Source organism: Pezoporus flaviventris, unplaced genomic scaffold, assembly GCF_033815535.1.
Source record: "Pezoporus flaviventris isolate CSIRO_AGI_PZ_B2104156 unplaced genomic scaffold, CSIRO_AGI_Pfla_v1 ptg000031l, whole genome shotgun sequence".
Lineage (NCBI taxonomy): Eukaryota > Metazoa > Chordata > Aves > Psittaciformes > Psittacidae > Pezoporus > Pezoporus flaviventris.
In genome coordinates this window covers 9,183,743-9,210,862 of record NW_026892579.1, presented here as the reverse complement: position 1 = coordinate 9,210,862, position 27,120 = coordinate 9,183,743, and the positions used below count along the sequence as shown (strand labels likewise).

Sequence of the window (27,120 nt, the reverse complement as noted above, 5' to 3'; positions counted from 1 at the left end):
AAACACATATGTGCTTTAGTTAGTTAAACTAACTCCTAGGCATATTTTCCCTAGCCTGAATCAGAACTGGAAGTAAGAACCTAGGTTTCCTATCTAGTGAAAGCAGAGAGTGAGACAATCTATATCCTCCATCTGCTGAGTATTTAGAACTAGCTAACAAGAAAGACTGGGCACAGGAGCACATTAGAAATCCTGCCTTGCTCTTGAGCTACATGCAGAATCATGTACAGATGCCCAAGCTAGCCTGGGAGGAACCAGCTCAGTTAGCCAGCACAGAGCAGCCACATCAGTGCCGTGTTTGGCAAAGGCTAATATTATATATGGCTCCTTAGGATTATTTCCTCTTTGTCCCACAATCATTTAATGTAAAACTGTATGAACAGTCTTGAGGAGACAGAATAGAGTATCTGGAATGAGATCCAAGGATTACAATTAGTCTGATTATTATTTAAATACAGTTTCCACAGTCTGATTTCAAAGATGTTTTCAGTGTGCGTAATTTCTCTTCTGAGAGTATATATCAGTTTTACTGTATCTAAGTGCTTAGCAAAGAAATAAATTCAGATTGCTATTTAAAATACATTTTCTTAGATGAGAATGATGCAGAATGGAAAACATAGTTGTCGCTTGTCCATTTTCAGCTGACCTATCCGCAGGTTTTGTTTGACAGTAGGCTCAGTAGTGTTAGTGAAAATATCAGTCTTTGTCATAGTATCTGACTTTGGGTTGCTCTGCAATTTACTGATGCTTTCACAAAATTCTTGCATGTGCCCTGAAATGCCGCAAGACTTTTGCAAATGTCATAAACTGTCAAGACTGTGGAGCTCCTATGACAGCAATAATTTTGCATGAAAGCAAGGGGAAGAGATCAAGATTGATGGTGCCTAAGAAAGCTAATTTCCAGAGATTTATGGCTTAGTCTGTTGTACAAACACTCCTAGATTTGCAGCCAAAGAAGCCCATCTCCTATCCCCAGTAATTATACAGAAATATGCAATCTAAAAAGAACTGGGAGGTGTTGCACCAAGTTATAGATCTAAATTAGACAACTCATGTTAAATCTGTACTTACCAGTATACACCATTTAGTTAGCAACAGGACACTATGCTGTCACAAAACAGAAGAGACCTAGTAAATGCAAAACCACTTGTGTACAGTATTCTTTATAATTTTGAATTGCATTCAGAATTTAAAAAAGGAAAGAGGTTACATATATTAGTTGTGCTTTTGCCATTTATCCTCTATTGCTCAATAGAAAAAGTACTTTCAAGTTCCTCTCTCTCAGAACAAAACACAGATAATAAATGTTTACTTTTACTCTTTACTTCAGAAGAGATGGTGTCTTGCTGAATCTTTACACTGAGTAGATTATCTAATAATACGGCTCTGACCCAGCAGCAAGATTCAAAATCCTGAGAGCAAAGATGTGAAGCTAGTCCATGTCAAACTTTCTCACTTTCTCTTACATTGAAACACAAAGAGTTACAAGTACAATAATTTATGTTAATGCTATTTTTTGCATATAATTTTATTTCTGGAAGTCATCCAAGTTCAGGAGAGTTTAAATATTCTCTCATTTCTTCAGTGTTGAATAATCCCTGCTCCTACTTTTGATGCTGCTTCTTTTCTGCTTTTTTCAAGTCCCATTTTAGTATAATTTTACCATAAATCACCAGAAAAATAGAGATTTAATAAATCAAATTAGGAAGGTGAAAAAACAAGGATGCCTGTATAAATCAATCTCTTACTGAAAAAGGCGCAAATAATTTTTTTCCTTTAGACATCTTAAACAGGGAACAGAAGACAGTAACACAGTTTGTGAGAACCAACGTGTGTGGTACATTTTTTCCTACTGTTGCATATCTACATTCTAGTATTGCGTGTTAATTAATGCACGTAAGGCATTTGCCCAACACTAAGTTCACAGTTCTTTGCAGCAGGTTCTCTGCTTCTATAGAGGTGTTTACTGAAGGACTTGCTGCCACCCATCTGCAGCTTTCTCCTGTCCTCTAATTGAGTCCGTTTCATAGTTATAATTTGTCTGCCAAATGACTTATCAGTTGGAAAGGCTCAAGTCAGATACTACTTCCTTTTTTTGCTTGTTTTTAACCGAGTGCTGGCAGAAGAAAGAAGGGGTTAAAGCGTGGGAGGATTGCTAAGAAAAAGGGTTTGGTTAATGACACATAGGACTGCATCTCACACACCATAGTTTGTTTATCCTTCTGTAAACAGCAAAAAGAATTATCATCATCATGGTAAGGCAAACAGCACGCTTTTTTTCCCCCCCTTTAAACCCCACTACAAATCTCTGGGTTAATACACATTTTTTAAAAATCATAAAATCAACTGATCTCCATTAGTTTTATAAAGTGTTTCTTTAACTGACAGATGCTACCATTGACAGAAGGGGAGGGGGTAAAGGTTTTAGTATATGGAAATAACTAGCTCTGGGGAAGAGGAGATGGGAGCAGGCATGCCTTTTCTGACATGCCTGTTCTTTTTTATCAGCCTTGTTTCCTAAATACTCATGTAAAGGTCTGTTCAAGCTTTACTTATGCGTCTTTGTCTTTCCTGAGCTTTTTCAAAAGATTTCTATTTACTTGATATTGCATGATTTGTTTCTTTCAGTTTTGCTGGATTTGGGGGTTTTCTTTTACATACAATATCTAATCTCTGTGTTTAGCACCTAAGAAATAATATGGAATTTAATAGTTACACCTATGCTTCTTGATCTGATTATTTCCATTAAAATATCAGTTAAACATGCAGGCTCGGTATTCTTATTAGTCAACTACTACTAATTCTTATAGTCTACTACTGTTGCAAAATGGTCAATTTTCAGTGTATGTTTGAGCTAAAAATTTATTTTTACACTGAAAAAATAAATTGTAAGCAGACAGGTTCTGTCTCTTGACGACATGAACTGTTTTGCTAAAATACCCTGACATATTAGAATATAGAAAATACAAATAATTCATGGAAAAAAAAATGACTATTAAGAAAAATTAGATTTGTTTCACTTCTCTCTGCTTAAAAGTCTCACATTTACAGTTCCTTGGTATCTCAGGTAAGTTCCCTGAGCTAGATAACTACATTCCCTGTATACAGAGCTTAGGTAAAGCTGAAATTGTTTAAAATCCAGCTGTTGCTGTTTATATCCTCTGCAAGCGTGGCAGGCAAAGAGCTGGAAGAGGCAGGGAGTAAATTCCGTGCTAGAGTGGACTTGTTGAAGTGTTTGCTGTCTTTGACTCAGAAGAGGACACTGTCAGCCTGGAATCTGATGTATTTAAAAGAAATGCTAAAAAAATGTAATGTGTATATGCCAAACTGTTGGAATTCAGAAGAAGGCAGTGTGTGGGTTAAAATAATGTAAGTAAGTCATACTTTTCATAATAGCAACCCCTCTTTTGTGGCTTTCTGAAGGGTCAGCATAAACAAAAATTACAGTGAATTGAAGTAATTCATATGTAGTTGACTGATGGCAAGGTAACTGGTTAAGTTTAAGTTAACTTGAAATATAACTGCTTTTTTTCCCCTCAGTGAATCAACAAAACAAAAAAAATTGTTTCAGGTTGAATGTTTTGTTAGCTATAATTTTCTTTTTCCCATGCTTTTTAAATAAGAAAACAAGTAAAAGCAGCAAGCCTTTATTTCTGTCTACAACTGCCCTCTTTCTCTACCAGTAGTTAGGACACTCACCTGCAGGACAGCAGTATGATATCTTCTCTCACTCAGTAGGACTTGAAGTGGGTCTTGACTTCTCAGACTTTTCTTTCTTAGCTTTGATTTGTACATCCTTATGTCCAGTTTTCCTAGTATTTTTTCTAGTATTTTTTACCAGCACATTGTACCAGCAATACTCCAGATGAATTTTCAGCCTAACAAAGCCTGGCACTGCTATTGCTGAATATTTGAGACTCAGTCGTTGCAGAATGCTGCTACAGCCTGAAGAGTAGTAGTTTATTTATTTAAATGTTTTTGGCTAATGCACATTAGCCTGCTAATGCACATTAGACTGCTAGAACTCCAAGACTTTCGGCTTCTTATGGTTGTAAGAATATGATACTGTGAGTTAAAGGTACCCAAAGTTACCGTCATTCCAATATGAACTTAGAAGGGTTAAAGATAGAAGGGTCTCAGAGGTTTGCATGTTACCTGAACTTCAGTTATTTATGACCTTCTACTGAATGATAAAGCTCAAACTTACTCTTCATTAAATATTGTTTGTTGCTTTTTCCCCCTCTGAAGGCAAACATAAGCTAGCAAAAAAATGTTTAAACTACAGAACTGTCCACACTAGATATTACCACCTATTAGTTACCACAAAGTTGCTAATGACTAGTAAAAATACTACTTTTTTCTGTAATGTGTGCTCTAAGAAGTATTTCCAGTCATGTTCAACTGACTCAGATGAGATAATCTAAGAAAATAACATCCAATTGATCCCTTGAGACACAGCCTGAAGTCCTGATTCAACAAATCACAGTAGTTTAAGCGTTCTCTCCACTGGCGACCAGGAAAGCACATGTTTAATTACATTGCTAAATTAGGGGTTTGGCTGTGGCAACTTATATTAGCTAATGAGAAAAAGACCCAGCCAGAAACATAGGAAATATTTCAATGCTAACATAAACAGGTATGAATATAAATAAAACAAGATTTACATTTCTTGGTTAAGAAGGCGGCATTTTGCTTTCAGATTAGAACACCGCTTTAAAGATTCATGCACTGTACTTGAAATGGCTTCCTCTACACTGTCCAAGGAATGGATAGGCAAGTCCTTTGTTTTTTTTTTCTTTAGTTGCCAGTGTCTTTGATCAGGGATTTCTGAAAAAGCTCATGTCTCAAGGGTAAGAGTGTTTGAGCAGAAACATGTTGAAGAAGCCAGATCTGCAGATCAAGGATACTTCTTGCCTTCTGGAAATCAAACATTCAGTGCTGTGCTCTGGAAGTCAAGCATTCCTGTGCTGTGCTTTGTCAGGCTGGGCCCCACTTCGAAGCCTCTTGAGAAGCTCAGTCTCTGTGCCCTCTTGCACTGGCAATACTGGCTCACCTACATTTATCTGAGTTAAAATACAAGCTCTTCAGGGCAAGTACCCGGTCTTTTATGTGTTTTGAAAGAGCTGTATATAATTAAGGTACTTTGTATGAAGAAATTACTTCAAAACAGTTTACATAGGGCAGCTATTTCAAGATCAAGAAAAAATCTTTAGCCTTGTCCCCTGAGGAAACAAGGCTTATGTGACTGTCCCTCCTCCCTTCCATCCAACACCTTTTGAACTTGGACAGTTTAAACTACATTTGAAAGGGGGAGACGTCTCAAAGATAATTAAGTTCCCATGGACTTTATGAAAATAAGCTGCTGGGAAGACAGAAATCCAGATCCACAGTTCAAATAACTATTTTTTTCCAAGGGCAATCTTGCAAACCCAAAGCTTGACTGCAAGTGTAATAATGACTGTCAGGTTGATAATGCAATCTCAGCTAAGTTAGAAGACTGACAGCTATTTTACATCCAAATATTAATATGCAGATTGACACCATAATCATAGAATCATAGAATAGTTAGGGCTGGAAAGGACCTTAAGATCATCTAGTTCTAACCCCCCCGTGAAATGTTGGTGTTTTACCAGCTTTCAATATGAACAATATATGCATCCTCCTCACACTTGCAGTTACTATGAATTTTCAGATAAATTATTGTCAATAATTCCGTATTGGCTTGCTTTCAGTGTTCCTGAAAATGTCATGCTTTTACTTTTTTTTTTAGCTAGCAACGTTCATTACTGTCTCCTTATCCCTTCCCTACAATTAGTTATTACTGGCAATACATGTGTAGAATCAAGAAATTAGATAGTAATTGGGCTGCATTACTTATGATTGTTGGATCTGATAGGGAAATTCAAAGTTGGTTTTGTTATCACTAAAGCACTTTGAGCTGCATGAACTCAGTGCAGCCCTCAGCTGCTCTTTAAGTGAGCATTTTGGTTCTACTGGCTGAAAGAAATCATCAAAGGGAGGGAAGAACAGACATCAAACTTTATCATTAGCAGATTATTTCGCTATCTCTAAATAAAATCAAAACCAACCCAACAACCAAAAAGCTTAATCTCAGGGTCATGATCATAGACTTGCCTATTAGAAAACCTGCTGGTAGAAGATCACTAAGCATCCAGACATCAGACCTCACTGGGGGTACAGCTGCTTATCAGTTGTGTAAGTAACACATGTAAGAAAAGTTGGCAAAGACAAGGGTCGCCATGAATTTCTGTTTGTTTGCAGTATGATAAGCTTGCTCTACATATTTAACAGTTTAGGTTTTCTGTATTTTTCATGTGTTTGGGCAACCCTCACTGCTACACTGTTTCTGTCAGTAGTAGGGTCTGTAGGGTCTCTTGGAGCTGAGACTGCTTCACGACTCATGTTTGGGGTGGTTTTACAGAAGAGACCACATATTAGTCTGTTGATGAAGCAAAAATCACTAACTTGACACATTTTCACCCGGAGGAGGAAGCAAGCGCATAAAAAGAGGCCTCATTTTCTCCAATAGCCAGAGGGCCAGACACGCCGCAGGGCAGGCCGCCTGACCAGCCGCCGGCGGGTTGACCTGGTGTTTCTCCCGCCTCCGCGTAGGGGCCTCAGAAGCGCCGAAGTGAGCCTTGCGTGGTCCTTCCTGTTGAAGCTGTTTCACTTCATATAACTAATTAAGCGTTAATTAGAAGAGGAGTAGTTTAGCATTCATTAAACATTAAATACTAATTGAGCGCCCGGGGAGAGTGCCGGCACCATTAGGCCACGGAGTCATTCTCACGCCGCGTCGGCCGAGGACAGGGGACTGGCGGCGGCGGCGGGAGGTGGAAGGAAGCCCGCGGAACCCCTGCAGCCGCGATCCCGGGGGCAGGCCGACGCGGCAGGCAGCCGCGCCTGCCGGCCCTTGGGTGGGAGGTGGAGAATGCGGGTTCATCTGCCTACAGGGCTCTGAACCGAGATCTCCCACATGGGCTCAACCGCCGGGCGGTGCCGGCCCCAACATGCCTACCCGGGCAGGTCCCGCCGCGGGACTTGCTGCGGAGACCCACGCCTCCTCCCCTCGGTTGGGACTGAGGGGGTGCCGACCGCCTGGTGGCCCGCACTCAACCCCGGCTCCCCTCTATGACCCGGTAACAGGAGGAGAGCGAGTATCCCCGGCCTAGCATTCCCGTCCCGTCCCCTCGCCCCAGCGGAGTGGAGCGCTGGCTCCGTGATGCGCGCGCTGGTTGAGGCCGGGCAGCCCTCACGGCAGCCGGGCGGCGCGGATTGCCCGCCTTCCACCCTTGGCGCTGTTCCCTCAACATCACAAGTTTGTCGGTTTTGCCCGGGGCGGTGTTTTGCCCTCAATAACGAGGAAGCCGCCGCAGCGCGGGCTGCCGGGACACGTACGAGGCGCGGCGCCCACTCGCGCTCCACCGCCCCCTCGGAAGCCTCGCCCGTGGCCGAAGGCGCCCGCCTTCCCGCGCTTGCCGCTGCCCCTCGGCCTTCGCCCTCGCTGAGGGCCTGCGCTACCCAGCCACCCGCCCTCTGTGGCCGAGAGAGGCCGCCCAGCCCGGTGGAGCCGCTGCCTGCGGCCGGGGCGGTGGCTCAGGGCGGGCCGAGGCGCCCTGGCGGGGCGGGCCGAGGCGGAGCGCCCAGACAGCTGGCGTCCGGGCAGCCGTGCGGGTAGCGGCGTGAGGGGCAGCTCTGCGCACGGGTCGCCGAGCCGCATCTGGCGGTGAGTGTCGGGGCCGCTTGCGGCCCGTGTAGGTACCGGCACCTGCGGAGCCGGGCGGTTAAAGTTCGTCCGCGGCTCCTTCCTCCCGCTCATCCCGTTCTGGGACCGGGGGAGAACAGCGGCGGCCTCTAGGGATTTCACCCTCTGGGTGGGTTCACGGGGCTGGGAGGTGAGGTTGTACTCGCTAGTGCTCCGTAGCCGTCCCCGGGGAAGGAGGCAGCGGCGGGGGTCACTGGGCCCGCCCCGCGAAGGGGCGAGGGTGGCCGCGGGGCTGCGCGGAGGGTGCGGGCGCTCCAGGTGATGGAGACTCGTGGGCGCTGTCAGGCGGTCGCGGTGTCTGCAACAAAATCCCCCAGGTTTAAAACGTCCGTGCTGACGAGAGGTGCCCTCTCCTCTGGGGAGGTCCTGTCCCCCGAAGTAGGAAATACTCGCGGTGTTTTGAAAGAGGCATCTCAAAACAAGTATTCATCGTACCGGCATGTAAAAAGTGCTAATATATTAAAATGCAAATATGCATGTGTACTCGGCAATGCTGTTGCGTGTTTCCTGTTTACCATGTTAATTAGAAGTTGTAAGGGAAAACTTGCCAAGAGTAATCCAGGGTAGTATTTGACCCAGTAATGCTCATTGAATGATGCAGTGGCTTTTATATTTCTGAGTTTTCTAGCCCAAAACGCAAGCCAAGTAGTTGCTGGACTTTCTTGATGAGAAGTATATGAATAGTAATATAACTTACGCCTTTGAAACTATTCTTTGCCAGCATGAGTGTCAAAACTAACTCAGCCAGTATGAAGAGGAAAATTAAACTCACCAGTCTTGTTTTTGTAAGGAAAATTTTGACATAGTAGTTTGTCTCAAACCTTGCAGACACCAGGTTGCTTTCCTCTGTTATTCTGTGTGATGTTAACTCATTGTGCAAAAGTTTTGGATTTGAGACATTATAATGATAATATTGTAAGGCAAGATGAGTGTACTTGTAAATGAATACAGGCAAAAACATACAGAAGGATTTTTGGATTGTAATTGGTTTTGAGGGTTTTGTTTTTCTTGTTCTTTTTTGAGAGCTAATATTGTTCAGGAAGCTGTTCATATTCACTGTGTCCTTTGGAATCCTAGGTGGTGCTAATAAAAACAAACATATTATAAAATTTTGACATTAACCAAATGTTTGTTTGTTTGTTTTATAGTCCACCTCACAACTTCCGGATTCTTCCAGAGAAGAGACTAAAAAGAAGCCAGTTTTGGAAAGACTTGGAAATTTGTTTGGTACAGGGAGAAGGAAACATGTCAAAAGTTCCCTAGAATACACTTCGCATCGAAAAGGGGAGGGGTCAGTTTCTCCTCACAGAGTACAGCCAATATATTGTAGGCACTCAAAGGAAGGACACGAAGCTCCTCAAGTACAGAAGCAAGTGGGAGACGTAAGTGCTGTTTCTGAGACGCAGGAATATCATTTTGGTGGGGAAGCAGGAACGCTGTATCGTGATACCATTTCAGAATGGAGTAGTAGAGGAGTATCTTCTGACAGTGAATGGTCAGCAGATTGGAGCAGCAGCAGTGAAACCATTAAAAACTCTTTCTTTGAGAGTAGCCTCAATGTGGAAACCCTGGGACTGGAGAAAGAATCCACCACAGATATAAATAATTCTACAACTCCAGATTTCATAAAAAGCTTGAGAAATTTGTCTAGTGAAGACTTAGAGAAGAGTATTTTAAGCCACAAGCAGCTTGTGAACACGTGGGTGGCTGAGGAGCCTGGGCATGCGAAACCAAGGGATTTGCCATACGAGTTGGAATCTGCAGCGAGTGAGCACACATATTCTGCTAGAGTGTTAACAGTTGATATCTATCTTAGAAAAACAGAAGAACTCCTTGATGAACCTGTGACTGTTACATCGGAAGAAAATTGTTGTGACTTTGACACAATGGATAAAAAATCTGCTCATAAAAGATCTGGAAAAAGGAGAAAATCTCAGACGTCTAGTGACATTCCAAACGGAGAGAGAAACCAGACTGAGATTACTGCAAGAGAAGAATCTGGTTTTGATGATGATGTCCCTTCTGAGGTGTTCTCAGACAAGGTAGTAAACTCAGAAAGAAAAACAAAGTCTCCTCAACAGACTCCTGAAAGGAATTCCTCTTCTCCAGGTAATATTCAGGATCTAAAGGTTGGATCTGCGCACAAAGGGACATCTAAAACTGAAGCTGACAAAGGCAAGCAGCAGATCACAAACACAACCACTGCAAGGAGAAGATCATACAAAAAGAATCAGTCAGATGCTGTCCCCATTTCCCCTACTGGTTTGAAGGGTCAGGTAAAAGATTATTCCTCAAAAAGACAACCTTTAGGATCACCAGAGAGTAACCCAATGACAAAAAGAACTTTGGAAAAGGGAACTATATCTGCGGCTTTTGGAGAAGATGGCTTGGAGTCTCACAGAGTTTCTTTGGCTGCTAAGACAGAAGACACTGCCTTGGTGTTTGCTGAAGGCAGAAATGAGACCAAGGCATTAAAACATGGTAGTGGTTTGGATGGAAGAGCTTTCTTGCATACCGATGGGATTAAAAACGGAGACCTGTGTATGTCAGCTGAGAGACAGACAAATTCTGATTTAGACAGCTCGAAGCTGAAGAGTTTGGATGCTTCCAGAACAGTCACGACAAAGATTAGCCTGTAAGTAACATAAATTAGTTGCAATTAATAGCTGTAATTTTGCCTGTATCTGTGTTTAGGATTCTGTAGGAACACGAGCTACTGTATCTATCTAGATTATTTTCAGTAATGAACTGCCTTTTTTCCTAAATGTCTTCTAATTAAAAGCACTGTAGTTCACAGGTGTTAGAAAAATATTTTTCCTGTGTTTTGTTTTTTTCTCTTTTTTTTAATAGATAGGGAATTTCTTTGCCAATTTCATTATATGGAATAATTTAACATACATAAAAGCTGCTTTGTCGTCATCATCATCAGTGCCCCATTGTTGCTCGTATTAGTTTGGCTGTCATTGACCTTAATGTAGTCTTGTCGTCTGTAAACAACTGATATTGTGGCTGAAGGTTTGATATGTGAAAGTCTTTGAATAAGAAATGTGTTCAAGTTGTGCTTTGACACAACAGGATTTCAGCTATCATTTTATGAAGAAATGTAGGACGCAATGTAGAACTCAGTCCTTCAAACGATAGGATAAATCACACTCCAGAAATTTGAATATAGTTGCTTTCATAAGTATGTGCAGGATGAATCGTGAATTTTATGCATGTGAATAACATCAGACATGTAGAATTACACATAAGTTAGTTTTCAGGATTTGGTTTTACTCTCAAGGAAGTTGTCATCTGTCAAACAGAGGCAATCAGTGCTTTGCTGAGGACTGTAAAGAAGTGGATGTATTTATAGCTTTCACTGTAATCACAAGTATGAATCCAGTGATTGATTTCCTGGATTCTGTGACGTTCTCTTCTACAGTGAATCATTTTATTACATTTGTCATTACTGTTGTTTGATTTTCATGGCTACCTACAATTCTCTATTGCTTTCCTCACTCTGGTATGTTCATTTATAGGTGTCAGAGTACAATGAATCCTGTAAGTCCCCCTCAGGTACAAGTGTTGTGTTAGCGAGATGTGAAGGTTTAACATTATGGCTTAAGAAACACATATGATTCCAATTATGCTTTCCACATCTGAGAAGCATAGGGAGCAATTTAATTTGCACGACTTGTAATACTGTACATCTGATTTGTACATTCATAACTGAATTAAAGACACTTAATACTAAAAGTTAAATTGTGGTATTGTTTTACGTGGTGATGCTTTGCCATCTGGCAATACAGATCACAAAACTTAAACTAAGGTTTTGTATCTTAACAACTTCAAAGGAAAGGTAGCTCTCATATTTTTCTCTTTGTGTCACTGTCATTAGTGATGATGAAGTTAATAAATGCTTGCCTATCTGGATTTCTTTTTTCTGGGTATCTCCTTGGTTTGCTGTACAGTGAATTATATTCTACTGTGCTCATATAGTAAAACTGTCAGAAAAGTTACTTGCCTTTTATTTTAATAAATAAAGAGCTTGTTCTACTTCACCTGATTCTGTGAGGTGTGCAGCACTTTGCATCTTGGCCTTATCTGCTGCTTTTGGAACTTTAGCCCTGGGTGGGGATTGCTGTGTTGCGTGCATCTGGTAGCTGTCGTTGCACAGTACTAGTTTCTTCAGCCAGACAAATTGGTACGGTCAGACTGCTTGGTATAATTTGTAGTCATTCATCAGAACACATGAACTATAAACCTGGATGTGGATTAAGCTGCTGTAAAATTGGGAAAGGAAAAGATGCTGCCATTCCTAGAAGGTGTGTTTTTGTTCTTGTTGTTGCTTTGAACTACAGAACAGATAACTTTTCGATTTTAGAGGGTTAAAAAATTATTGTTAGATACTTAAGATGAATCCCTTTCAGGTTGAAAAAAGTTTACTCACAGGCATGTTTGCCTCCTGTTAAGGTGGATTTCATATAATCAAAGTAGTTTTCACATGAAAGTGCATAATGTCTCTTATTAATGACATTGTGCTAATTCTGGGAGTCAAGTTTCTTTAGAAACAATTTTAAAATAAGTCTGTTCTGCTGGTTCCCTGTAAGTAATGATAACATTTTCTCCTTTTATGTTTGTATACTGGGCAACTTGGAAGTCACAGAACACTTTGCTTCTAGCTTTTGAAAGGGAAATCTGTCAGGTTTGAGATTAAACTGAGGTTGATGGTACATCTTAATCAGCAAATAAAACCTCAGGCAGTAGTTACTTTGATGTGCTTAGCGGAAAACTTGGCTTCAGTTGTCATATTTGATGTGCAGACATGGTTTTGTAGTTTATGCCCACTTGCTGAATTATTCTATTCTGTTAATATGCTGTTTTTCTTTGCTCATCTCAGTCTGATGTTTTGGCATTAGGTACATGCTTGACATGGTCGTTTGGACAGTATGCTTCAACTATGTGACTCACCTTCCATTTATGACTGTGTGGGAGAGGTTTAAGTGCTTGCTTCCACAGGTTAGCTGCAAGGTGTAGCTGAAGAAAAGGACGTTAGTTTTTCTCTTGTGTCTGCTTGTTCCTGGCATTGCAGATCAGCACGAGGTAGTAGGCATCAGCCACTCTGGGCTGTTTATGAGAAACTGCACTGTTAAGTGAATCCATCTTCCAATGCTTTTCCCTCAAATTAGAGTGGAGGCTTAAAAGCGCTCTCAAATAATATCTCCTTCTTTTAAGCAAGTTTAGAAACTCAGTTCTTGCAATAAGGCACATCTTTTGGCTGTATCTAGAATTGGTATTTCATAATGTGAAAAAAGGTGTAATGGAAAGATCAGTTAGAGGAGGCCAGCTGTAGTGAATGGAGCTCCAGGGCTAAGCTTTCCGTTTCAAATTGTGCTTTTTTGCTGCTGCTGTGCAGAAATACTGCAGAATTTAAAGTGCAAAGTGCTGAAGTGGCTGTTTTTGCCTGAATTTGCAAAGCTTGAAACTGTACCTTTGAGGTGTTAGCTGTTCATTTAAAACAGGTTTCAGGTGTGGCTGATAACTATCAGTGTTAACCATTAAACTTGCTTGTGTCAAGGCAGGAGAGACAGACTTTGTTAGAAAAATGTGTTGTTAGGTTGAAATGCATGTAGTAGTGCAAGTGATGGGCTGACAAAGGGAGGGTGTGGAGATGAGTCTGTTAACATAATTAGGCCATTAGTGATACCTCTTGAAAATACAGGTAGAAGGAAAGGATTGAAGGGTCCTGGCAAAATGCAAGTTCAGCATGTGTCAGTAGTGCAGCTTTGTAGCAGATGAACACAGCCTGTACTGGGCTGCATTGGCAGGAGCATAGCTGGCAGGTCAAAGGAGAAGATATTTGGTGCTCATGAGGCTGCATGTGTGGCATTATTATTGAGTTGTATCCCTTCCTCCTCTTCTCCTGGTCCAGAGTAAGTATTCACAGATTACAATGAGTCCAGTGGTGAGCCATTAAGAAGGTGATGGCACCAGAGCATAGTATGTATGAGGAGAAGCTGAAGCAGCTTGATTTGTTTAACTGTGAGGACATGTGTATATCTCAATCATCTCTTGCTACTTACAGAGGTATTATAGAGAAGGCAGAGCCAGATTAATCACTGAAGTGTGCAGCGAAGGGACAATGGCCATGGATGCAAGTTTCAACAGTAAAGTTTCAATGGGATATAAGGCAAAAATAACACACAGTGACAGTGGCTGACCTGCTGCAATGTTTCCCTAGTGAAATTTGTGAAATCTCAACCCTTCAAAATACTCGGAACTTGGTCAGACAAAGCCTTCATCAGCTTGATCTAACTTTGAAGTTGTCCCTATTTTGAGCAGGAAGTTAGACTAGCTGACCTTTAAAGGTCCCTTGCAACTTATATTCATTTTTCCAAAAAGAAGAATTGTAGAATAATTTAACTTTGAAAAGTTTAGGGAAAACAGTTGTACTGCAAATGAAAAGTAGTGCCTAAATATATTTAATTTTATGCTGTGATAGTTCCCCATCTGCCTTCCCCCTTTCAGTAATATTTTTTTCTCTGTTTTATTAGCATGTTTATTAGTATATTTTATTAGCACCTATGTGAAATATGGCCAGTCATTTTTAATGTTAATATTTTCCTTTTTATTGATCACTTGTTCTTCAGAAGAGCCTTCTGGTTCTGAACTGACACAAGCGGGCTGGTAGTTAGCGTCAGCGCTCTTGGGAATTCTCTGAAAAGAGCTTTTTAACAGTTGCTTTCTGTGTAGATTCTTAGGCAGCTGATTTTGGGTTCCTTCTGTTACTTCAATAATTTTGTTCCTCATGCTTTCCCAAGAAGCTTGCGTAATAGAGAGTCTTGCTTTAATGGGGTTTATTTTCTTATTTGGGATGGATCTTTTGAGGAAGAGGAGACAGGAGTGATCTCAGGTTTTGGGCTGCTGATGTTAACTCACTTGTACCTCATGCATTTTTCTCAGGCTGAAGAGCTGCCTGAGAGCAAGCTCAGTGAGCACAGTTCATATAGGTAAAAAAGAAGAAAGCACTTAAATACCAGAATTGTCTGTTGATTGACAGAGCATTTGAGACCCTGGAGATTGTTGTGGCAAGCTGGTTTCTTTCTCTTATCATTGTCAGTTTTCCTGTAGCGCAGTTTCTGCCTGTTCCTCCACTGCTGAGCGTCCCCAGATTGCTCTCTGGGGGACAGGTCTGCCTTTGAGGTTATGGTGGGCTCCACTGCTTATATCTAACTGATACATTTTGAAGACACATGCCTTGCATTGTCACAGCTGTTGATACTGCTCCTTTGGTAGCAAGTGACATGGACAAATGATTTGTTCCTGGATATAGGTATTCAGAGGAAGCAGGCTTAAAACCCGCAGCTGCATGTCATCAAACTTCTGCTATAGTACATGAGTACTATGTGCTATGTACTTGCACACTTCTCTATCCACTCTGATGGAGAAATTTCTGCAAGTGTTTCCTAATTCAGTTCTTTTAAAATTAGCAGGGTTAGTTTACACAATTTAAATTATTAGCTGACTTTACCTGAAGGAAATGGGGCAGTCCTCACATGTGGTGTTTTCTTAGCCAAGTGGTGATGCAGTGATTGGGGTCAGTTCCCTTTTTCATGAGCACTAATAAGGCCAGAAGAGTTCCTTCACTAGTTTAAGGTTGCTTTTGCAGTAGAAAAGCTGCAAAGAATTTGGACAGATGTCTTCAAGACTTGTTGGAGAGGTATATTAAAATGTTAACCAACTCATTATGACCTTAATGAATTGGGATTTGTTTCCTAAACTCTGTAGGGAATTGCATACATATAATTTATTCTGCCTATTCACTATTAAATTTTAATGTCTGTCAGTCATAAGCATTTTCAGCCTCAATTGCAGATGCTGTAGGCTGCTGTGTTTGTTGTTTTACTGAGCATTAAAGAACTATGCAAGTGTTTGAATGTATTCTTATTGTCGATTTTTTTGTTGTTGTTTGTGTAGTTGCTCCTTTTCTTGTTACCTCCTTTTGAGATACCAACATTTAGCTGAATATGACTATGGAAAAAGTAATTCTAATGATATGTTTTATTGTTCTGAAAATTGCTACAAATCTTTTCACGATAAATTAAAAATGTAACTCTATCACTTTGCCTCCTCTAGTCCAGCCAAACCGAAGAATGTAGAGCTGAATTTTAAAGCACCTATGAATCAAGACAGTTTAGAAAGTGAGCAGGATGCTCTTGAAAAACCAGTTAATAAAACTAACAGCAACATTGCCAACAAAATTTCCTTGTTTGAAAATAAATGTGCTAACCAGAGCCAGAGGCCTGTTGACATTCCTGCTTCAAAAAATAGTACTGTACCAAGCACATTTGTTGGCAGAGCAAAGCTAAAGTTTGGAAAACAACCTAAGGAAAACGAACAGCCTGATAAAACGTTAAGCAAGCAAAGCAGTCGCCAGAAGTTGTTTGAGAATGGCACAACAGAGAAAGAAAACACTGCAGAATTAAAAGGCAAAAATGAAGAAGGCTCTGCCTCTTGCGAGGATATTGGAAAAACAACAGAACTTAAAGTAAAAGCTGCAATATCCCTTTTTAACCAGAGCAGTAAAACAGATGCTAGTAGTGTCTCTCTGAAGCAAACCGACCCAGAACTGACCACAGCTAAAAAAGAAAGTTCATCATTTAAACTGCCTTTGCACTTGCCCAGTAAAAGTGAAAATGCTCAAGATACTTCCTACCAAAGAAACAGCACAAGCTCAGAATTCCAGCAAAATGAAGAAAAGATGCTGCCAAATGCAGAGGTTTTATCACCTTTATCACCTTTATCACCATCTCATCAGGTTTCTAGATCAGAATTTAAGAAGATGGAAAATGGAGATAAAAAGACAAAGCCGGGGGATTTGAGCCTTGTAGAACTGCAATATGATGACAGAAGTCAGGAGAGCATAGTGATTTCAGAGAACAACATCGATACGCAAAAGAGCCCAGGTGAAACCTGTAATGGGTCTGCTGAAGATGATACCATTTTTGATTCCCCATCTGACATGAAGAAGTTTGCTGAAACAATAAAAAACTTGGACAGCTCCGTTTGTTTACCCCAGAAAAAGAAGAGATCGAAGCTTCCTAAGTCCCCCGCACCCCACTTTGCAATGCCTCCCATTCATGAAGACAACTTAGAGAAAGTATTTGATGCCAGTGTATTTACTTTTGGTTTGGGACTGAGGAGGGATAAAGCACAGGATCTGTTACCAGCCCAACAAATGAAAATGCAAAGCCTGGAAACAATAGCCAGAGTCAGGCCCAAGCGTGCATCAACAGAGCAGAGTATTGTATTTAAAGCCCTGCAATCATGTAATAGAGAGGAACCTGCCTTTACTCATGAAATAAATGGAAAAGAGAGCGTTGATAGTACAGATGGTGAAATTAAGAGATCCCGTCTTGAAAAAAGCTCCCTCTTCTCAAGCTTGCTGTCTTCTACATCTAAAGAAAAGTTTCTTAATACTTCTGTCACCACAGTAAACAACACCGCAGCAGCTTTTGCAACTGACTCCTCAGGGCTCCCTCCTTTACAACAGGATACTTCTGGGCCATTCGGCATGCCTCAAAAGTCTGAGGTAATAAAGATAATGAAATGCAACCGTGTAAAATTTTGTCTACCTGCTGAATGACTGCTAATTTTGATTTTTGCAATTCAGTCTCTTTCAGATTTGAAGCTTCCAAGCTTTGTGGAGAAGTACATGCAAGCAGATAGTGCAAAAAAAGAACTAAGTTTACAAATGCCCAACTATGGGAACCCTGAGAAAAGTTTTTCAAGCTGGCTAGGGACAAGCAGATGTGAATCAAATGTCCCCTTTGGTTTATTAGCTGTGGATGTAAGTACTGTGTTGTTTAAAATCTGCCTGGAAATTTATCCAGTTTTTGTGTTTTCTATATATGATGTGCATACATTGTTTAGTTTGTTTCCCTTCTTAGGGAGTTATGTAGGTTTTGAATACATAGAAGTGAATCAGTTTCATCTGATGTTGGCTATACGTGAAAAGGAGATGGGATCTATTAACTTGTTTCTTCATGGTGCTCTTGAGACTCTTCACAAAAATGAATTTAAAGTCATTCACATCTTCATACTTGATTTTGTATTATTTTGAAGCAAATCTAATGCTAACTTTATTTTTAAAAAAATTGTAAGTTAGTAGAATGCTTTCTGTGAACTGCGGAAAACTTGTGCCTGCTTCTTCTGTTCATAATGATCTCCCTCCTGTTTCACCAAGACATTCAACCATTTCATTGTTAAATGAGTAACAGGGCAATTTTTTTTTAATCCCTCTTTTTTGTTCCCAGTATGCCTATGCTCTTAACAGAAAATACGAATTTTTCAAAAATACTTTAAGAACTGGATAGTAGTAATTATTCAAAGTGCTGCTACAGTGAAGCGCTGTCCTTTTGTCTGATTATGAGCATCTAACCGTCACGAATCAAGACAGACCTATGTCTTCCCTTTGAGGGAACTTTACCTTAATGTGGGAGAACTTTGTGATTTCTGTCAACAACATGATGAACCAGTGTTTTTTATATCTGCCGTTTCTGTTGATGTAAGCCCTTACTGTTACCTGAGAGGAAAACTATAATCAGAAGATTAAGAACCGTGGGAAGAAATGTGTTCTCCAGATTTCAGCAGCCACATTAATGAGACCTGTAGAATTGAAGCAGAATATAAGCAATTCGGGAAATTCTTTTCCGAAGTTAATGGCTATCTTCTGTTACAGTTCTACTAAAAGGAGTGGGGAGTAGTAGAAATAGCTTCTTTCTTCTTCACCTTGCAGAAGGACATCCTCCATGGTACCTGCAATTTTGAGGATGTAGATTTTTCCCTCATGGGAAGTTATTTAATTGGTGTGGGCATGAAAATTAGGGGGGTTATTTGCAGTAGACTTAATGCTGCCAGTTAAGGCTTTCTTATTCTAGCTGGTCCTGCTTGAATTTCAAAACCTGAGTTTTAAAGCTAAATGACTAATACTGATGTGGTTTGTTTTTTTTTTTATTTTTTTTTTTTTTATTGTTACTTAAAACTGCTGTTCTTGAGTGAGTTTCAATTTTTTAGTAGAGTGTGGAGGCCTGATATGGCAAGGGGGTACGTACTGCTCTTAAGAGAAGCCAGGTAGGCTGTGAAGGGTTCCAGGATTTCTGCAGGACTGTTGCTGACTGTGAATTGTCTTGCTCAAGTTAGAGAGGAACCAAAAATGTTTTTATGATGTGTGCATCTTCCACTGAGTAAGAAGATGATGCAGTGGCTAATGGTAATGTGAAGAGCAGCCCAAAACAATGACTTTGGCATTCTCTAAAACACAGAGCAAGTTCTAACTGGAATTGAGGCACAGGCTAAAAAACCAGTCATGCTTCAGCGTGTCTTGATGATGCCTACAAAAATCTTATGGTGGTTAGGAACTCTGTTCTGAGACCACTGCCCTTTGTGCTGACTAATACATTTTCCTTAGTTCCTTGCATGTGTTGCTGGTTATCTTAGGCTGCAGCCTATTTAGGAGACAGGTTCTGTTTAGGTTTTGTTGTTTGCAAGAGTAGTTCCTGGAAGAGTGGGACCCTGTTCTGGAATGAGCACTCCTGTCCTTTTCTAGGAAACCAAACACATAATTGCAACGCTTTCTTTATTTGTTTTAAGATGACGTGATGCAACCCCAAGTTTCCCATATATTCTATATCATATAATTTACCACTGACTTCAACACTGGTTTAGATTTTGTATTACTCAATGTGTTCTGTTTCTTCTTGGCATTTTTAGTCTGTCACTTACTGCACAGTCTCACGCTTTTTGAAGAAACCTATCTTGTTACAAGGTGTTCAGCACAAAATTAATTATGTTAAATAGTTCATACACATATATGCCATTGTGCCTCCTCAGTCCTTTCATATATTCCTTCAAAATTATTTTATGAGTTATGGTTAAAAGATATTTAAACACCTGTTAATATCTTCATCATTGAAAAGTTTGTACTTTACCAATGCCAGTTTTTTAAGTAGTCTTTTGGTATGAAACTCCTGGGATATAGAGGAAGTTGATCAGAAGGATTTAGAAGTATCTCAAGTCTGAGTTTAGTTGGCTTCAGTCAGAAGACAATTTGGAGTTAAAAAAAAAAATAAATGTATAAGTTCATACAGTTATGACAAGATACTGTTCCTCAGAGGAGGAAGGAGGAATTGAAGCAGTAAGTGTAGTTGAAGTGTTACCAGGTTTTTACTATTCAGACTAATTTTTACTTTTACTACCTTTTTTTTTTTCATAGCTGAACATCTTTATTGAATAAATTTCGTGTTTGCATTTTTTGTTTATTTGGAGTTTTTGTTTGTTTCTTTAATGTTTGAGGTTTTTTTTTTTTTGTGGTGGTGTTTTTTTTTGTTCAGGTTTGGGTTTTTTTTTGGTGACTTTCTCTTCCCACTGTCTGTTAGGCACTTTCAAGAAATGGACAAAGTAAAATCAATCCCAGACCTGGTAAGGTAAGATCAATCTTTACTTTTCCTCTCTATGTTTAAAGCAGAGCAAGATAGAATTTTATGATGTTGGTATCTGGTTGTTCTGTTTTGTTTTTAACACAGCTGGTGATATACTGTGAATCAGATTGTAAATCAGACTATCAGAAAAATGGTATTGAAGTTTTCCATGATGTTCTGGATTGCAGTTCTTGGGTTCTGTCACCAACAATTTTAGTTAAAGTCATCAGAGGATGGTAAGAGATTAATTTTTACTCTTTCTCATTGGTCTATCCAAAAATCTTTCAAAACAGAACCATCATGTAACTCACAGTAAGTCTGCCTTGCAAATGGCAATGTAACATAAACATCTGTGAGTAAGAAATGTGGCACTGTACCTCTGCCATAGGAAGTTCTGGTCTGAGAAACTTATTTTGCTGACAAATTGAGTGAGTATTACCATCTCAGGGATGCATCATTTCACCAGGCATAGGCATGGAGTGGAATGACACATTCTGTCCATCTGTGCTGCCCTTTGACTCCTATCCCTGTTACAGGTTCTTGTGTAGTATTTAAGTTGGGCTAGAACGTCAGCAAAGGATTTTAAAGCCATGTCTGACATGGGTTTGGATGCAGAATATTAATTTCACATCCAAAGATGTAAGGTGGTGCTGTAGAGATAATTGAATGTTTCTCTTGGAAGTCCAGAGGGAATTTTTCTCTAAAAGCTAGATTGCCTAAGAGTAATTCAGAACAAGTTCATCTCCTACTTTCTTAGTAGCATTTGCAGAAAAGCTATTATTATTGTGGATAGTATAGCAAGTTAAGTTGTGGGCAGGCCATAATGCAGCCAAATAGCAGGCTCTCAAAAGTAAAGATCTGATAGTAAACTGCTGAAACAAGGGCTAGCTGCAGTAGGAGGTACTGGGAAGCACACTGATTGCTGTTTAGCTTCAGAAACTGGAACAAAAATGTTTTGATCTGTGTGAACCAGGTCTTTTCCACCACAGACTAGGGTAGATGGGGTTTTTCTTTCCCCACTTCTACTGAGAGCTGCATGGGAGGGTTTTTGTATTTGCAGATGGATATAGTTTTTAACTAGTTATATATTCAAAATTATCATTAAAAATGCAGTTATGCTTGTCTTCTAAGCAGTCCTATCATCATTTGGCCCATCTATACCAGCCCTCGTGGAACTCCAGGCTGCTGTTCACAGGATCCAAGTAGCTTGTCTGTTTATACATGATGCAGCAATCTGCAGAGTCAACGTTTTCTGACCTACAAATTGGTTCTGATTAGTATCTCATGCAAAAATTTGGTACTCACAGACAGTAGTCTTGCCACTCCAAATCATCAATTTAAAAAGGGGGAGGAGTTTTCAGTGAAATTACAAAGTCAGCAGTAGGCATCTTTGTTTTTATAATTGTTTTAAAAGTATCATTATCTATCAGTAATGGCTTACATCAGCAGTGTTAAGTGAATAAGCTGTACTGGGGTGGCGGGAAGGGTCTTGAAATAATATTCTTGTGAAAGGATTTATTAAATGGGAGCATGACTTTTGAAAACCACACTTGATAAAGCAGCATTAAAAATGAGGGGGGTTTTTTTGTTTGTGTTTTTTTTTTTTTTTTATTTTAAGCTGGATACTCTATGAAAAGCCAAATTTTGAAGGCCCCTCTATTCCACTGGAAGAAGGAGAGCTGGAACTCCCAGATATTTGGGGTGTAGGTGCTTCTGAAGAGCCAAATGAAGGCAAATCTCTAAAGCCTGCAGTGATTGGTTCAATAAAACATGTTGTTAAGGCAAGTAAAGAAAATTTTATATGGATCTTAATGTTCAGTAATGTTTTGGTTTTGGTTTTTGGTTTTTTTTTGTGTGTTAGAATAGTCTCCAAAATGGTATGTATAGCATATGTACTTTTGCCTGGACAATCTGTCAGTTTCTCAGGAAAAAATATCCCAGAAAACCATCAGTAATTCCAGAGACTCATTTTTTTAAACAATGTGTGTGGCTATTTATGTATTTTTTGTTTGTTTGTTTATTTTTAAGTATAAATCAAACTTAGACTCAACATGAACATTAGTGTTGAATACCAAACCTTGTTTCATACTTAAAAAAAAAAAGCCCTTAACAAACTTAACAGGGAGTTTCACACATGGTGAAACAACCTTCCTACATGCACTTTTAACCGACCATTAAGTTGTTACCTTTGCAGGTTGCCAAAGGAAGCAAGAGCTATAAAGTTATTTGATTGGGAAGGGAAAAAGGAATATATATTGCTTGTAACTACAATACTTGTTTAAATTGTAGTTGTCTTCAAGAACGGCTTGCTTGGTGTTATCTTAGGATTTAATTTACTAGAGGAGATGTTAACTGATGAAAGAAAATGCATTCCTGCTTGGATGGCAGAAAGTGAACAATGTAAATGCTGGTTAGAGATTGACTGACTGTCTTGGTCCAGGAACAGGCAAACTGGCCTAGTTATACTTTGTTACAGGCATCTAATAGCAGTAGTAATTGACAAGGGGGAAACAATTTAAAATAAACAGGTGTTTCAAAACTGATTTAGTTGTCCACATTAATTACAGAACTCGTAGCACAGAGTAAGTGATTATGGCAATCTTCATTTTTTCAGGATTACAGGGTTTGCCGAATTGATTTGTATACAGAACCTGAAGGGTTAGGAATTGTGACTTCCTTTTTTGATGACACTGAAGAAACAGGGGTGTTCGGCACCACTCAGAAGACTTGTTCTATCAAAGTACACTGGGGCACGTAAGTGCGTAGTTTTCTGTGAACGTGTACTGCAATGAAAGCAATTTGTTTTAAACCATTGGTTACGCATATCCATCAGACATGCAGGCAGGCTGTATTTTAGTCCTGTATTTTGGTAGTATTTGTTGACAGTAGCATTAGTACATCATTGTATTGCTTCACCCTTGCAGAGGCTGACCTCTTAAAATGTGGTGTTAGACACAGTTTTTCTTCTGCTCACATGTAGTAACCCTTGTGTATTTGTAGCAAAGGAATAATTTTGCCTCTCTTGCTCTTTTTCATTCAAGTAGAACTTACCATAAGTGAGAGTGGGGGAATGAACTCTTAATGATAAGACCACATTTCCTACTTACTTTTCTCTAAACTTGAAATCGTTCTACTAAAATAAGAAAACTTTCAAGCCCTTATGTTACAAAATAAGACTTAGTGTCATGCTCTGGAAAGTATTCTTGTATTTCACAGTGCATTTTAATCCGTGTTTTTATGATGATAGACATGTATGTTATGTCACCTGAAAACATCTAGCCATCTGAATTAGGAGAGTAATGAATGTCATGAACTAAGCAAGCTGTTGTGAGAAAGACCTTTAAGGAACAGTCCAGATACTGTAACAATGGTAGTTTTGATAACTTAATAAACAAACTTGTAAATCAGAACCGAAAATATGCCTTAAAGTGGTACATGGAGGCTGCTTTCAGAAAAAGTGAAAGTGGAACCAACAGTTTGCGGTCTTGCAGAACACTTCACAGGGTGTACAGACCTTGGTTGTAACCTGTTGGCCATGTTGTGTTCTGTCACTTGCTGCAGATGGTCTATTTATCTATCAATAATGATAGATAGATCTTAAACTAGATGATCTGAAGGTCCTTTCCAACCCTAACTGTTCTGTGATTCTATAAAACCTGCCCAACTAAAGGCAGGTGTTAAATACCACTGTAAAGATGGATTCAAATACGTCACATGATAGATGGCGCATTTAGTTGATAGGTAGAAGGTATTTCATCTGATTGAATCTTTACGCCTTGATTTGGTGAAAAAATGAAACACTCTGATATATAGGAAAAATTTAAGATGTCGAAGTAGTTGGTTCTCTGACAGGAAGTTATTTCTGTTGAACTGCAAGCTTAATTCAAATTACATGTCTGCCAAGATACGTTATTTGGACGTTGATCATAAATTGAGTTCATCTACCTTTCCGCTTAATTTATGCCCACACTTAAAAGTATTCTGTGAATACTGAAATTGCAAAATTTCTGGCAAGGAAGCAGAGCCTGTCCACATTCCTTCAGTCCTTATTTTTCACCAGGGTGACTGTTTCATGCAGTAGATCTGTGTAAACTCTTACAGTCTTAATTTCTGTCTGTTGCATTTGGATCCTTTGAGGGAATGCAGGCTAATATTTGCAGCTGGACCAAAACAGGCAGCTGAAAACAATCTTCTCTAACTGACATCTTGGGTATCAGTTCACTTGTCCAGTGTAGAAGGAAGTTGCTTCTGCCAATTGCTTGCCAGAGAAATTCAGTAAATTGTTGCTGCTTTTTCACATGTTCCTGGGTTTTTATTTTCCATTAGTTTACAGGCATGGCATAGTTCACTGTATTGGCAGCTGAGGGAGGCTCTGATTCTGAGTCACCTTGCCATGTGGGTGTGGTTCTTCTTAAAGTTTCCCAGTGTTCATTCTTAATTGTTGTTTACTAAAAGCTGCCAGCAAAATTGAGTCAGTGCACCTTTATCTTCTGACTGTACTCTTTCCTTGGTCTTCATGTGTTTAAGTTCTTGCAGTGAAGTTAGAATCATAGAGTTGTGTAGGTTGGAAAAGACCTTTAAGATCATCCAGTCTGGCTGTTAACCCAGCACTGCCAAGTCTGCCACTAAACCATGTCCCTAAGCACCACACTTACATGACTTTTAAATACTTCCAGGGATGGTGACTCCACCACTGCCCTGGGCAGCCTGTTCCAGTGCTTGACAACCTTTTAGGTGAAGAAATTTTTCCTACTATCTAATCTAAACCTCACTTGCCACAACTTGAGGCCATTTCTTCTAGTACTTCTTGGGAGAAGAGACTGACATCCACTTCACTGCAACCTCCTTTCAGGTGGCCGCAGAGAGCAATAACGTCCCCCCCAGCCTCCTTTTCTCCAGACTAAACAACCCTAGTTTCCTCAGCTGTTCCTCTGAGGACTTCTTCTCCAGACCCTTTACCAGCTTTGTTGCTTTTTGGACATGCTCCAGCACCTCCAATGTCTTTCTTGTACTGAGGGTCACAGAACTGAACACAGTATTTGACGTGCGGCCTCACCAGTGCTGGGTACAGGGGGATGATCACTGCCCTGGCCCTGCTGGCCACACTACTGCTGATACAGGGCAGGATGCTGTTGGCCTTCTTGGCCACCTGGGCACAAGCTGGCTCATGTTCAGCCGGCTGTTGACCAACACCGCCAGGTCCTTTTCTGCTGAGCAGCTTTCCAGCCACTCTTTCCCAATCCTGGAGCACTACATGGGGTTGTTGTGGCCCAAGTGCAGGACCCAAGAGCTTTGCCTTGTTGAACCTCAGGCAGTTGGCCTCAGCTGATCAATCCAGCCTGCCTATATCCATCTGCAGAGCCTTCCTACCCTCAGCCAGATCAACACTTCCACCCAACTCATTATTGTCTGCAAACTTAGTGAGAGTGCGCTTGATCCCCTTGACCAGATCATTTATAAAGTTATTAAACAGAACTGGCCTCAGTACTAAGCCCTGGTGAATACCACTGGTAACTGGCTGTAAAGTGAGGGTTTACTGAGCAGTGCGACTCCAGGATATAAAATATATCAAACATTTACTGTAGGCAGCAATAAAACTAAAACTCCATGTTTGTTTCTTGGAACAGTATGTTTGCAGTGAAGCTGCTACCAACTTGTGCTGCTTTACATCAGCTTGGAATCTGCCTTTTGAGCACAATAGAGTGATGGATTATTGTAACATCTTTCTGGTATCACCACATTTATACATTATGATCCTTACATGATTAAAGGATTGGCTGCATAAAGTGTTCCTATTTAGTATGTGTTTTATACCATGCTGCACTGCTGAGAGATCAGTAAATTTAGTTGTGTAAGGATGGCAATGTATTCTGTCCAGAGATCAGCAGTATGTTTGTTTCCAGTAAGTGATTGGTGGTTAAGCTATTACTGAAAAAGCTTTAAAGGTACTGTTGCTGTTCCCATCAGGAACTTTGAAAGTTATGTCTTTCTAAGCAGATTTATTAGCAGATACAAACCATGAGGAAGTAAATTGCTAGCAAATTGTCAGGTTCTTCTACATATTACTAAATAACACAAGGTCTTTCGAGTTCTTGAATGTTGATTCAGCATATTTTAAAACTATTATAAAAATAATAGAGAGTAACCTTGAAATTTCAGTCTAAAACTTGGGTTGCCTTCAGAGATGACAGGCAAGTTTCTAACTGTGTTTGTTATCTTGATGTGGGGAGTTTTTAGCCTGTTGAACCGAAGCACATGTATTATTGGTGGTTCCTGCACAGGCACAGAAGTTTGCCAGTATACCAGGTTGCAGCTGGCAATTTTGATGGTAAAGAAACAACGTTTTATTAAGGGTACAAGAATGTCTTTCCTAAAGTAAGCACGTAGTCTTGCCTTTACTGTTCAGAAATGTTTTGGGATTTTTATCTTTTTCTTTTCTCCACACCCTTTCCCCACCTGCCCACATCCCTCTCTTTAGATGGCTAATTTATGAAGAGCCTGGTTTCCAGGGAGTCCCTTTAATGTTGGAGCCTGGTGAATACCCTAATTTAGCATTCTGGGAGAAGAAGGAAGCCTACATCAGGTCCATGAGACCCTTGAAAATGGTAAAATATTGTTATTACTTGGAAGTTACATGACCTGTGTTTGTGTGCCAGAAGTAATGTTTTAAGGTAGTCAGATTTTTCAAGACTCACAAAATAAAACTCTTTTATAGACTAAAAATGTTTGGTTTAAAATTCTTGAACTTTCAACATTTGATTGCATCCATTTCTGCCTTTAATCTACCTTCTTATTTTCACTTGTGTTTTTCAAGGAAGGTTTCTCTTTAATTCTATCATTTTGTGAAGAGTTGATGACTTAATAGTTGCCTGT

At 40.0% G+C, this 27,120-nt stretch overlaps 2 protein-coding genes across 2 annotated transcripts in view; both read left to right on the top strand.

The window, feature by feature from the left end:
• Positions 1-27,120, top strand: part of MTRES1 (mitochondrial transcription rescue factor 1) — a 244,769-nt gene that overhangs the window by 36,256 nt on the left and 181,393 nt on the right. The gene's annotated exons all lie outside the window — the stretch shown is intronic.
• CRYBG1 (crystallin beta-gamma domain containing 1) overlaps positions 1-27,120 on the top strand; it is a 98,290-nt gene that overhangs the window by 45,743 nt on the left and 25,427 nt on the right. The window contains exons 3-10 of the mRNA XM_061460193.1: positions 8,935-10,421; positions 15,905-17,360; positions 17,442-17,618; positions 20,206-20,253; positions 20,353-20,483; positions 21,866-22,028; positions 22,862-23,001; positions 26,726-26,852. Coding sequence (XP_061316177.1) covers positions 8,935-10,421; positions 15,905-17,360; positions 17,442-17,618; positions 20,206-20,253; positions 20,353-20,483; positions 21,866-22,028; positions 22,862-23,001; positions 26,726-26,852 — 3,729 coding nt within the window. The remainder of the gene's footprint in view (positions 1-8,934; positions 10,422-15,904; positions 17,361-17,441; positions 17,619-20,205; positions 20,254-20,352; positions 20,484-21,865; positions 22,029-22,861; positions 23,002-26,725; positions 26,853-27,120) is intronic.